Source organism: Saimiri boliviensis, chromosome 10 (genome assembly GCF_048565385.1).
Source record: "Saimiri boliviensis isolate mSaiBol1 chromosome 10, mSaiBol1.pri, whole genome shotgun sequence".
NCBI classification, from domain to species: Eukaryota; Metazoa; Chordata; class Mammalia; order Primates; family Cebidae; genus Saimiri; species Saimiri boliviensis.
Window position 1 is genome coordinate 572,756 of NC_133458.1, and position 14,311 is coordinate 587,066.

General features: G+C 47.9%; 1 protein-coding gene across 6 annotated transcripts in view; it reads right to left on the reverse strand.

Moving 5' to 3' along the window:
- DYNC2I1 (dynein 2 intermediate chain 1) overlaps window positions 1–14,311 on the reverse strand; it is a 123,572-nt gene that overhangs the window by 97,572 nt on the left and 11,689 nt on the right. For all 6 annotated transcript variants that reach the window (XR_012511975.1, XR_012511974.1, XR_012511972.1 and 3 more), the window contains 3 exons: window positions 12,982–13,384; window positions 8,580–8,662; window positions 3,029–3,337 (listed from right to left, as the gene is read on the reverse strand). Coding sequence is in view for 2 of the 6 variants with exons in the window: in XM_074378834.1 (XP_074234935.1) it covers window positions 3,029–3,337; window positions 8,580–8,662; window positions 12,982–13,384 (795 nt within the window). In the remaining 4 variants the exon portion in view is untranslated. The remainder of the gene's footprint in view (window positions 1–3,028; window positions 3,338–8,579; window positions 8,663–12,981; window positions 13,385–14,311) is intronic.

The following is a 14,311-nucleotide window of genomic DNA, read 5'->3' on the forward strand; positions in this document are numbered from 1 at the left end:
TCCACCTGCCTAGGCCTCTTAAAAAGTGCTGGAATTAGAGCCATGAGCCACTGTTTTTCTACTTTTTAAAAATAGAGACAGGGTTTCACTATGTTGGCCAGGCTGGTCTCAAACTCCTGGTCTCAAGTGATCTGCCCGCCTCGGCCTCCCAAAGTGCTGGGATTACAGGTGTGAGCCACCGCGCCCGGCCTCTTCTCTTTTTTCTTTTAAGACAAGGCCTTACTCTAGCACCCAGGTTGGACTGCAGTGATATGATCACAGCTCACTGCAGCCTTGACCTCCTCAGCTCAAGTGATCCTCCCACCTCAGCCTCGGTAATAGCTGGGAATACAGGCGTGTGCCACCATGTCTGTCTAATTTTTTTTTATTTTGATGGAGTTGGGGTCTCACTGTATGGCCCAGGCTGGTGTTGAACTCCTGGGCTAAAGAGACCCTCCCACCTCAGCCTCCTGAGTAGCTGGGAGTACAGGTATGAGCCAATACACCTATCTAATATTTAAATTATTTTTGGTGTTTTTTTAAATTTTTTTTGGTAGTTCTTTATTCTATGGCTTCTCCAACACAACATAAGCACCGTAAGAACAGTAATTTTTGTTTTGTTCACAGCTGTATCCTTAACACTAGAACAGTGCCCACCACACAGTAGCCACTCAGATAGGAACAACTTGTCGTAAAATGAAAATGTCAGTCATCTGAATAATCTTTCTTCTGGACTAATCTGAAGGCAGTGATTTTACAAAGATACAGAATTATGTTCTTCATGGACAATTTTTCACATCCACCTTTAATAAAAGCCAAATCTATGTCCAGAAAGGCATTTCTGGGTGTAAGTAAGCAAATGTAACCTAGGCGAGTCACTTTGGTAATTAAACTTGTTCTAGGGAATGGACAATAGTCACACTCAATAAAAGGTGAGTGGTGGAATCTAAGCTGTGGGTACAGGAGTGTTCACTGGAAATTTATGTTGACTTTGCTGTATGTTCCAAAGCGTTCATAATACAACACTGGGGAAAATGGTGAAGCTCTAATCCAGGGAAAGAGACTTAAACACGAAAGAATGCGTATCTGTCTCCAGCAGGTGCTTCTCTCTCAGTGACAACCTCATCTAACCTTCCGTGTGGTTGACTAGAGGGGAGTTCACAGGCTTTCGACACCGTAGACGTGGGGAGCAGATCTGGCACTGCCTCAAACCTGCTGAGAAGCATGGCCAACACTCTGATATAAACGGAGACCGTGGGCTGCGGGAGGCAGGGGGGTCTCAGTGAGAGAAGGCCCCAGGGAGTTCAGAGGACTCAGACCCCGCGCAGGACGGCGCCAGTAACAGCTGAGACGGCCGGGAGCCAGGCAGCTTCTGCTCCTAACATGACTGCTTCTTGGCCTCAGCGCTCCCAGTTTTGACCCACTGGCTTTTGAGTCCTACAGTAAACACTGCAGTGGCCACCAGCAATATGTCCATGTCCTCAGCTATGTCAATTCGTATCAGGAGATCCGAGTCCCGGGCTTCTGCTGAGGCCTCCAGCCTCATCCCCGAAGGCTTGACTCTCCCCTAGCCTCGGATATCACCTGACCCTGGCAAAGATTTCACTACTGTAACATGGTAAAAGCCCCATGAAACTGCATACCTCGACCATACCTCGGCTTTCTGTTGAAGCTGCTCTCTATAACCCAAGTGTGAGTAAGTAATTAAGGACTGTAATTTCCACCCTACCCAGACAATGTGTAAACAAATGCTAATCTTGACTTTTGTGAACCACTTAAGTAACAACCAGAATGTCAAAAAGTCCCCTGGCCCTCGGCATGTCTGGCGCCCCTCACCCTATCTCTGCCCAGGAATCCACTGGAATGTCCAGAGCCCCTCACCCTCATCTACACCCAGGAGGTGATTTACAGAATCCACTAGCCCTCAGAACGTCTAAAGCCCCTCACCCCCACCCCTGCCCTTCACCCTCACTCCCGAGGTGGTTTTACGGGTATAAAAGGTCTTAATACCCTCCTTTCGGGGCTACGGGTTGAAAAAACACGAGTCCTTCGTGGCCGGCAGCAATAAAAACCCTGCAATTTGGCATACTTTTGTCTTGGGTGTTAACTTTCTATGCTCGCTCCACTACAACAACTACCGTCTTAAGGGAAACATCACCAAGAAATAGGAGAATAAAATCAAATTAGCTTCAGAGTCTGTAAAAACAGCAGCAAAAAGCACTCATGAGAACAAAAGATGCTAGACTACATCGAGGAAAATTCTAAGGACAGGGATGAAATCAACAGACCCGGGAGGGAATTAAACCCTCTGCAATCAAAGCTTTTATGGTTTTGTTGTTTTGCTTTGCTTTTTTGCAAACTTACACCAATTCTGGTTGAAATGTTTGCTGAATTATTCACTTAATTTCCACTTTAAAACACATCAGCTCCCTTTTTAATATTAAATTTCAATTTTTTTTTTTTTGAGACAGTTTTTTATCACCCAGGTTGGAGTGCAATGGTGCCATCTCGGCTCACTACAACCTCTGCCTCCAGGTTCCCGCAATTCTGCTGCCTCAGCCTCCCGGGTAGCTGGGATTACAGGCACACACCACCATCCCAGACTAGTTTTTGTAGTTTTAGCAGAGACAGGGTTTCACCATGTTGGTCAGGCTGGTCTCCAACACCTGACCTTAGATGATCCGCCCGCATCCCAAAGTGCTGGGATTACAGGCGTGAGCCACCGCACTTGGCCAAATCCCAAAATTTTATGATAGATTTCCAAACATCTGTTAAAAGTAAGTTCACAATATAATCAAAATATTTGACATCACATTTCTTAGGAGATCAGTAATCTGTCTAACCATATGATAAAGACTTGAGTCATGCTTTTCCTAAACTAACACTACTAGCCCGCAAATCTCAATCTCATCCTGAGTCATGCTTTTCCTAAACTAATACTACTGGCCCACAAATCTCAGTCTCATCTGACAACAGGACACAGTCACGCTCCTCTGAGAGCGCTAACCTCAGGGCGGCTGTTAAGGCAACAAAGCATCACAAGGGGTACCTTGGATTCTCTTTTCTTGTGCTCTTCCTTCACCAATCTCTCTCTTCTATCCATGTGGCTTCGGTGCCTCTCCTCATCCAAATGAAGGCCTTCTTTGTGCCGCTTTTCTTTACGTCTTTCTTCGCCTTCTTTGTCAGAGAATGAATTGCTTCTCTCTTTTGAATATTTCTCTCTTCTTTCCCTTGTGCTGCTTTTTTCCCGGTGTTTCTTGTCTCGATCTGGCTCTCTTGGCTTCCTGTGTCTCCTCTCACCTTCTCCTTTATAAAGCCAGTACTTGAGAGGGTTGTCTTTGCTGTCTCCATACTGCAGCTGTAAAATGTAAGTTGAGAAACACATGAGCACATAAAACAGGAGTGCAGCCAGCCCTCCCTATCTGTGGGTTCTGCAACAATGGATCCAACCAACTCCGAGTCAAAAATATTCAAAGAAAATTGTGTCTGTATTAAACAGGTACAGACCTTTGCCTTGTCATTACACCCTAAACAATAATGACTATTTACACAGCATTTATATTGCATTAGGGATTTTAAGTAATCTAGAGATGACTTAAAGCATCCAGGAGGATGTGTGTAGATTATATGCAGACACTACACCATTTTATATTGGGTACTTGAGTATTCACAGATATTGGTACCTGAGGGGGTCCTGGAGCCCTTCCCCCATGGATACCAAGGGACAACTGTGCTGTCTTTGTAAATTTCACAATAAAAGCAGGAAAATTACAGAACTACAACTGCCTCCTTCACTCCTCAATCCCACTGCCAGATACATTGCTGAAAACTTAATGTTACCCTTCTGTAAGGAAAAACCCTATTCATAACACGGTCCACAGTCAGACACTGGTGCCACCCCAATGCCACACAGTTTAACACTCTGCAGTCTGGCCACTTTGCTTCTCACAGAGAAAGCAATGCCTCTCCACACATGGCACCAGGCACTCACAGTCAGCCCCTGACTTCTCCATGTTGCACCCAGGCACTCACAGCCTTCCCGACCTCCCCACATGGTGCCCGGCACTCACAGTCGGCCCTCCCGACCTCTCCACACGTCCACACGTGGCACCAGGCACTCACGGTCAGCCCTCCCAACCTCTCCACACATGGCACCAGGCACTCAGTCGGCCCTCCCGACCTCTCCACACGTGGCACCAGGCACTCACAGTCAGCCCTCCCAACCTCTCCACACGTGGCACCAGGCACTCAGTCGGCCCTCCCAACCTCTCCACACGTGGCACCAGGCACTCACAGTCAGCCCTCCCAACCTCTCCACACGTGGCACCAGGCACTCAGTCGGCCCTCCCGACCTCTCCACACGTGGCACCAGGCACTCACAGTCAGCCCTCCCGACCACTCCACACATGGCACCTGGCACTCACAGTCGGCCCTCCCAACCTCTCCATACATGGCACCAGGCACTCACGGTCAGCCCTCCCGACCTCTCCACACGTGGCACCAGGCACTCAGTCGGCCCTCCCGACCTCTCCACACGTGGCACCAGGCACTCACAGTCAGCCCTCCTGACCACTCCACACATGGCACCCGGCACTCACAGTCGGCCCTCCCAACCTCTCCACACGTGGCACCAGGCACTCACGGTCAGCCCTCCCGACCTCTCCACACATGGCACCGGGAACTCACAGTCAGCCCTCCCGACTTCTCCACACATGGCACCCAGCACTCACAGTCGGCCCTCCCAACCTCTCCACACATGGCACCAGGCACTCAGAGTTGGCCCTCCCAACCTCTCCACACATGGCACCGGACACTCAGTCGGCCCTCTGGATGTCTCCACACGTGGCACCCGGCACTCAGTCAGCACTCCCGACCTCTCCACACGTGGCACCGGACACTCACAGTCCGCCCTCCCAACCTCTCCACATGGCGCCCGGCACTCAGTCAGCCCTCCAGACATCTCCACATGGCGCCTGGCACTCACGGTTGGCCCTCCCAACCTCCACGCCTCATCCCTCATGCTTGTGGCCCTCAACCTAAGCTCTGCCAGCGCTGGGATCCCTCCTGGGAATGTTCCGACTTCTCTGGGAGACAACCTCTCTGGTAAGTATGACAGCACGAGGCTGCCGCATCTCTCACGTGGACAGGGCACATCACCCGTTCTCTCCTAATTACTACCATGCAGACAGAGTCTTGAAAATGGGACCAGCATTTAGTCATCTCTGGACTAAAATCACGGTGGATGCTCAGGGAACCAGTGGTCATCTTCAGGCTAAGCTGCAGGGCACACTCTTAGTTCCTGGAGCCCTGACATCACGCTCAGCAGACCCCAGTGCGTGCCCGTCCCTGTCCTGAGAGACACGGAGTCTCCTCTGCTTGTCCCCGATCAGGGACCACTGGACTCCCGGTCTAGGGCACCCTCCGCATATCTCAGTTCCCTGGGGGTCCTCCTGTAGACCCAACATTCTCCTCACTCATCTCCCTCAATTCTCCCCACCCCATCCACCCTACTCATCTTTGCCAGAGCGACCTTCCTAAAGAAGAATCTGCGAAGCCCTCCCTGACCAAACGCCTCGGCTGTGAAGTTCACACCAGTCACCAAAATAAACTCCAGAGAATTAGTTTTTTGTTTAGTTTTGTTTTGTTTGAGATGGAGTCTCACTCTGTTGCCCAGGCTGAAGTGCAGTGGCACAATCTTGGCTCACTGCAACCTCTGCCTCCCTGGGATCAAATGGTTCTCCTGCCTCAGCCTCCCGAGTAAGCTGGATTACAGGTGTGTGCCACAATACCCAGCTAATTTTAGTATTTTTAGTAGAAACAGGGTTTCACCATGTTAGCCAGAATGGTCTCCATCTCCTAGCCTTGTGATCCCCCCGCCCTGGCCTCCCAAAGTGCTGGGACTACCGGCGTGAGTCACCACATCCAGGCTTAACTCTTTTTTAAAAAACAGTTGAAGACCCAGAAAAAACTCATGTAACTTGGCTGTGGAGAAAGTATTCCATCAACAACAGACCTAGTAACAGCACAGACCCAGCTATTTCATAATTTTTAACTTACTTATAAAAATAAAAATCCCCCAAGTCAAATTCAGAACAAGCCAAAAACAGCAACATAAATGACTGGCAGGGTTATTTATGTACTCTTACAAACCAGTAAAAGGCGCCACTGAAAAATCAGCCAGCAGCAGGCACAGTGGCACAGGCCTGTGATCCCAGTACTCTGGGAGGTGGGAGGATCACTTGAGACCAGGAGTTCAAGACCAGCCTGGACAACATAGTGAAACCCCATCTCTACAGAAAATTTTTAAATGGGCTGGGCATGGTGGTGTGCACCTGTAGTCCCAGCTACTCAGGAGGCTGAGGTGGGAGGATTGCTTGAGCCCAGGAATTTCTGGCTGCAGTGAGCTATGATCACACCACTGCACTCTAGCCTGGGTGACAGAGCAAGACACTGTCTGTAAACAAATGTTAAAAAGAGGGAAAAAAAATTAGCAAAAGTACGCAGGTGGTAATTAACAAAAAGTAGTAAACCTGCTTTTAAAAATGCCCAGAAATGCCATTTTCTTCTCAACTAAATGAGCAAAAATTTTAAATGAAGATAATGCCCCATTCCTGCTTAGGACATGAGGAACTATGCCCTGATGATATAAATCCTTACAAATTTTATGTAAAGCTAATAGGGTAAGTTTACATTGACTTTGATCCAGCAAGTTCATTTCCAGAAATCAATCATAAGGAAATGATTATGAATGAACCAAAAAGCATACCCTCTGGATGTCTTTATAATAAACACACACACACACACACATACACACACTCTCTCACACACACTCACACATACACCCACACTCACAGACACACACACACCCACACACACACACTCACACACTCACACATACACACACCCACACTCACAGACACACACACCCCACACACACACACTCACACACATACACACACCCACACTCACAGACACACACACACCCCACACACACTCACACACACATACACACACCCACACTCACAGACACACACACCCACACACACACACTCACACACATACACACACTCACAGACACACACACCCACATGTGCGCATGCACACACACCCCCCCACACTCACAGACACACACACCCACACATGTGCGCGCACACACTCACACATACACACACTCACACTCACAGACACACACACCCCACACACACACACACTCACACATACACCCACACTCACAGACACCCACACACACACACTCACACACACATACACACACAGACACACACACACATGTGCGCGTGCACACACACACACACCCACACTCACACACACACACCCACACATGTGCGCGCGCACACACACACACACACCCACACTCACAGACACACACCCACACATGTGCGCGCGCGCACACACACACACACACACACACACAACCTAAGTGTCCAGAACCACAGGCGCCTCAAGAGCAGCAACAACACATCCACACCAGGAAATACCAAGCCTTGCACAATGAAACACAGGATTGACTCAGGAAAAGGCTCAAAATGTGTTCCATCTAAACAATTTATAAAACAGTAAACATTCCCCAAAACCTAAAATTCAATAAAAAAAGGAAAAAAGAAATTAAAAAAAAAAAACAGTAAACATCTAACTAAAGCAAACAATGCTATACATACATAAATATATAAACCTGGAAAAATATATATCTAAATACTATCAATACTTACCTACGGGTGAGGATTAGATCGTTTTTGTTTTCTTATCATTTATTTGTATCTTCTAAATTTTCTAAAGTAATCAAATATTACCTTTGGAATCAGAAGAAAGCCCTTGACTGTGAGGGGAAAAGAAACTGACTACACATAGTGCTAGAGACCTTTTCCAGGCATGAAATCCTGGCTTAGGACATCTTCTAAAAATGCTTCTAATAATGATGCTTAAAACATCCTTTATGAACAGAAACAGTGGCTCGTGCCTGTAATCCCAGGACTTTGGGAGGCTGAGGAGGGCGGATCATGAGGTCAGGAGTTCAAGACCACCCTGACCAACATGGTGAAACCCCATTTCTACTAAAAATACAAAAATTAGTCAGGCATGGTGGTGCATGCCTGTAATCCCAGCTACTCAGGAGGCTGAGGCAGGAGAATCTCTTAAACACGGGAGGCGGAGGTTGCAGTGAGCCAAGATCACATCACTGTATTCCAGCCTGGGCAACAGAGTAAGACTCTGTCCGGACGCGGTGGCTCAAGCCTGTAATCCCAGCACTTTGGGTGGACCACAAGGTCAAGAGATCGAGACCACCCTGGTCAACATGGTGAAACCCCGTCTCTATTAAAAATACAAAATATTAGCTGGGCATGGTGGCGCGTGCCTGTAATCCCAGCTACTCAGGAGGCTGAGGCAGGAGAATTGCCTGAACCCAGGAGGCGGAGGTTGCGGTGAGCCGAGATCGCGCCATTGCACTCCAGCCTGGGTAACAAGAGTGAAACTCCGTCTCAAAAACAAAAACAAAAACAAAAACAAAACAACAACCAAGAACCACATCCTTTACTTGGCAACGTTTGGAAAACCTTTCTTTCCGCAGGCCTTGCTTTGTATACCTTTCTTTCTCGGTATCTTCTTTCTCTATCTTCATCTCCTCTTTCAGAGTCTTCATCTTTCTCTTCATTTCTTACTTTACTCACTACAAAAAGTAAAACATATTTTTAATACTCCTAAATGTTAGCACATCAAAAAGATCTTTTAACATCTTGCTTTGGACTGTACTGCACATTTTAATATGTATTTCAAAATATTCCTCAACTAAAACATATGCCCCACCTCAAAAATGAAGAGTTCTAGTATCGAATTTAAAATGCAGAACGGGATGCACACGGCAATCTCAGCGATATGGTTTGGATCTGTGTCCCCACCCGAATGTCACGCTGAAATGTAGTCCCCAGCGCGGACGGTGGGACCTGGTGGGAGGTGACTGGGCCGTGGGGGCGAACTTCCCCCAGGTGCTGTTCCTGTGATGCTGAGTTTTCACAAGATCTGGTTGTTCAAAAGTGTGTGGCACCTCCCCACTCTCTCTCTCCCTCCTGCTCTGGCCCTGTAAGAGGTGAATGCCCCCCCTTCACCTTCCCCTAAGACTGTAAGTCTTCTGAGGCCTCCCTAGCCATGCTTCCTGTACAGCGTAAAGAACTGAGAACCAATTAAACCTCTTCTCTTTATAAACTCCCTCGCCTCAGGTGTTTCTTTATAGCAGTGTGAGGACAGACTCATACACTGAGGAACAAAGAGACTTCTTGCCTCACTCAGTTTGCTACTGAAGCAACCCAGCAAATGTCCGACTAACCCTTGGAAATTCAAGGGGACACCAGCCCAAACTCGTACAGCCTTCAGGGTTTCTGCACATCACACAGAAGCAGAGCTTAGTCTGAACAGGAGAACCAGCCCAGTCAGCCAAACACTTTAGTCAAATGTGAGCTCCAGAAAAACTCCTGCCCTCCTGGATGCACTGAGGATATGGCGCGGCCCCCATACCTCCTGGTGCCCCCACTGCAGAGGGGACCAAGGAAGCTAGAGGCCCCTGAATAACCAAGGAAGCCAGGTGCAGCAGACCCCCCCAGGGTACCAGGCTGCAGCATCCACCCTGGGCTGCGGAGGCTGAAGTGCCAAGGTCCAGCATGGCCCACAAGACAGACCAGGGAGAAACAGAGCCAGGCAGGTCCTGGTGACACCAAAGCATCATGCAGCAAGGAAAGCTGGACTTTCTCTTCTAACTCTGCACAGAAACAAGGCATCAGATGTAAAATCACGAAAGTGGACATTCTGAAATATCAGGGCAAAGTTAAACTTCCAGAGACCATCGAGGCAAAGTGCATTCACTCAAAAAGCATTTACCAAGCATTGAGCCTCTTCTAGGAGTCTGGGATACAGAGGGAGGGCCCCATTCTGGATAGATTTTCAAGGCTGAAACCCAGGACTCTCCGAGAGACTGGAAGAGAAAGCAGGGCATCCGGCTATGTGCCAGATGCAGGACGGAAGGGCGCAGGTGCTGTCGACAGAGATGGGCAAGCCTGCGGGGAAGCTCCAGGGGGTACACTGCGTTTGCGTTATCTATTAGACATCAAAGCACAGGGGATACACAAGTCTGGAATTCAGGGATGATGCCCAGCTAGGGTAGAAACTTGGAAATGAGGAAACAGATCAACAGTATTTAAAACCATGAGACTACATCCAGCCAGCCAGGACGAGGGGTTGCTGGAGAAGAGACCCAGGGACCCAGTGCTGGATGAAGCCCACACTCCACAGATGGGCAGGGCAGGAGGAAAGGAGATGATAGAAGAGACATACAGATGAAAGAACTTTAAAGAGTCTAGTGTACAGTTTTTAAAAGTCTTTCCAGTACAGTTCCTTTCAACACCACACTGAAAAAATGAGCAAACAGAAAAAAAATTAAAAAGGGTGATCTGGGAACAAAAGATTTTACTGCAAATAAATTCCAAAAACATCAAAAATAATTTTGAAAAGAGTATTAACTAGTAAAACAGCTACTGTTAAAATTAATTAGGCCAATAGCAGGGTGTAGTGGTGCACGCCTGGAATCCCAGCTACTCAGGAGGCTAAGGCACAAGGAACACTTGAACCTGGGAGGTGGAGGTTACAGTGAGCCAAGATTGTGCCGCTGCACTTCAGCCCAGGCAACAGAGCAAGACTCCATCTCAAAAAAAAAAAAAAAAAAAAAAAAAATTAATTAATTAATTAGGCCAAGTGCAATAGCTTCTACTTGTAATCCTAGCACTTTGGGAGGTCAAGGTAAATGGACTGCTAGAGACCAGTTCAAGACCAGCATGGGCAACATGTGAGAGCCCCATCTGTACAAAAACTATTTTAAAGTTAGCCAGGTGCTGGCTGGGCACTGTGGCTCAAACCTATAACCCTAGTACTCTGGGAGGTTAAGGTGGGTGGATTACCTGAGTTCAAGACCAGCCTGGCCAACATGGTGAAACCCCACCTCAACTAAAAATACAAAAAAATTAGCCATGTGTGGTGGTGTGTGCCTGTAGTCCCAGCTCCTCAGGAGGCTGAGGCATGAGAATCACTTGAACCAGGGAGGCAGAGGCTGCAGTGAGCCGAGATCATGCCTCTTCACTCCAGCCTGGGCAACAGACTGAGACTCTATCTCCAAACAAAATAATAATAATAATAGCGAGGTACAGTAGTGCAAGCCTGTAGACTCTGCTACTCAGGAGGCTGGGGCAGGAGGATCACTTGAAGCCAGGAGTTCAAGGCTGCAGTGGGTTATGATCACACCACTGCACTACAACCTGGGCAGCAAGGAAAGCCCTGGTTCTACTATAGATCTTTTTTTAATAAATAACAAACAAAATATATTTTAAAAGAAAACAAAATTAGTGGTAACCCAGTTAACCCATCCATTCCACCCCAAGTATATTCCACCCCAACAGAAATGTACGTAAATGAACTCCAAAAAACATGCATGATAACATTCTTAGCAGCCTTATTCTTAATAGTCTAAATCTGCAAACAACTCAAATGGCCACCAGCAGCGAGATGGATAAACAGATCACAGTGTGTCTACATGAGACGTCTATCAGCGAAAATCAGAAAAGGTCCTTGGTTTCCTCCATTTTCGCAGCCAGGCCTTCTAGTCTTTCTGCTGATTCTAAGAGTTACTACCTATTCTTCTAATAGATTCCTTTTCCATGTATATTAGCTAGTTTAAATATTTTATGAGAAGCATATACCACCTATATAACAAAAAAATACTGAATAAATGTCCATTTGAGGAGGAAAAAAGTATGTACCTTTATCTTACAATTCCTAGCAATTTAGCTAAATAAAATAAAACACACTTTTGAAAAATGTTATCAAAAAGCATTATTTTTGTTTATTTACAATGAGGATTCAGATTTGTTGAGATAATAAACCTAAAATATGGTTTTGTTTGATTTCTTTTTTTGAGACAAAGAGTCTCGCTTTGTCACCCAGGCTGGAGTGCAGTGGAGCAGTCTCGGCTTACTGCAACCACCTCCTCCTGGATTCAAGCGATTCTCCTGCCTCAGCCTCCCAAGTAGCTGGGATAACAGGCATGCACCACCACACCCAGCTAATTTTGTGTCTTTTTAGTAGAGATGGGGTTTCACCATGTTAGCCAGGCTGGTCTCAAACTCCTGACCTCAGGGGATCCACCTACCTCGGCCCCCCAAAGTGCTAGGACTACAGGAGTGAGCCACCGCGCCAGGCCGGCTAAATGGTTTGAGTTTTTGTTTTTTCTTTTGAGACAGGGTCTTACTCTGCTGCCCAGGCTGCAGCGCTGCGGCACAATCATAGCTCATTGCAGCTTCGACCTCCTGGGCTCAAGGGATCCTCCCACCACAACCTACCAGATAGCTAGAACTACAGGCAAGCACCACCACACGTGGCTAATTTTTTTATTTTTTGTAGTGATAGGGTCTCCCTATGTTGTCCAAGCTGGTCTGGAATCCTGGGCTTAAAGCGATCCTCCCACTTCAGCCTCCCAAAGTGCTGGGATCACAGGTATGACCCACAACACCCGGCCTGAATGAGTTTTTTAAATACCAAAGGAAAACCATGATAAAAATTATACACACATAGCCTGAGAGAGAGAGAGAATGGGGACCCCTAACTTCAAAGATAAAACATTCGTGAAAACTGTGAGAGAAAATAAAAATAAGAAACAGACCAAAAAGAGGACATTTCAAACAGAGCCAGCTGGGCACAGAGACTGACATCTGTAATGCCAACGCTTGGGGAGGCTGAGGTGGGAGGATCGCCGGAGCCCAGAAGTTGCGGCTGCCGGGAGCCGTGACGGCACCACTGCACTCTAGGCCTGGGGGCAGAGCTAGACCCTGTCCAGAAACAAAAAAAGGAAAGAAAGGGGAAGGAGGGAGGGTGGGAGGAAGGAGAGGGCGCGAGCTGACAACGTGTCAGGAGCCGCGAAGCAGCCCGTCAGGCGGAGCCGCCGGGACGCACCTGCCCGCCCCAGGAGCTGCCGGCCGCGCGCCGCCCGGCCCCGCGGGCTGTGAAGGGCCACGGCCTGCCGGAGCGCTTCCTTCCCCGCCCTCCGGTCTTCTTCTTCTTCCCTGGCCTTTCCTCTGCTGTGAGACTTCTCTGCCTGTCGATGTTTCTCCTTCAGCTTTTCTTTCTCCCGGTCTTTTGCGTCTCTTCTCCTCTCCCTCTGTCTGTCTCTGTCCCTCTCCCCACGAGAACTCTCCTGAGCGGTCGCGACTTCGGCCACCCTGTCTCTGCTCCTGGCACCCTGGTCGGGATCCCTGCACCTCGGCTCCTGGTGCTCAGGAAGGTCCATCTCCGACTCCTTACGTAGCTGCTTCTCTCTGTGCTGCTTTTCTTCCTTGGAACCACCCGACTGTATGGCCTAAAACAAGAGAACAAACGCTCCTCCGTGACCAGGAAGGCAGATTTCCATTAGACTTTTAATACCTGAATGTGAGAAGCACACAGCCGCAGGACCTTAAAACCTACTTGCATTCCGCTGCTTTCCAACCCCACTTTCCAATCCCAGTTGGGCCAGGGCCTGCATGGATGTTCTTAGACACTGAAGGACACGGAGTCAAGCTTAGACTTCTACTGCTGCCACCAAGCACCCCAATATCATGGACGTTCATATTTATTGGCAAATCCAGTCTACAACACGATGTGTATTAGAGGGTGAAAAATTACCTAGTGGGTACAATGTTCACTGTTCGGGTGGTAGGGCACTAACAGCCCAGACTTCACCACTCTGCAAGATATGCAGGTAAGAAACCTGCACTTTTACCCCCTAAATACAAAAAATAAAGTAAAATTCAAAAAAAGTAAGTAGGATCAGGCATGGTAGCTCATACACATTATCCCAGCACTGTGGGAGGCTGAGACAGGAGGATCGCCTGTGGCCAGGAGTTCAAGACCAGCCCAAGCAACATGGTAAGAACCCCATCTCTACCCAAAACAATTTAAAAATTAAAAACTCAGCAGGCCTGGTGGTTCTTGCCTGTAGTCCTAGCTACTCAAGAGACTGAGGTGGGAGGATGGCTTAGGCCCAGAAGGTCAAAGCTGCAGTGAGCTATGATTTCATCACTGCACGCTAGCCTGGGCAAAAGGGTGAGACCCTGTCTCTAAAAAAAGAAAAAGTAAAATTAACCAGAAATAAATAAACTAAATACTACATGTGTTAAAAGACAGATACTGAAACTGTATTTTAAAATCACTGAGACACAAACTGCCTGAGCTCTATACAAACAAGAACCCTCGTTCTAAAACTCACAGAACTCTATCTCAATCCCACAGCCCCGCTCCCACCCCA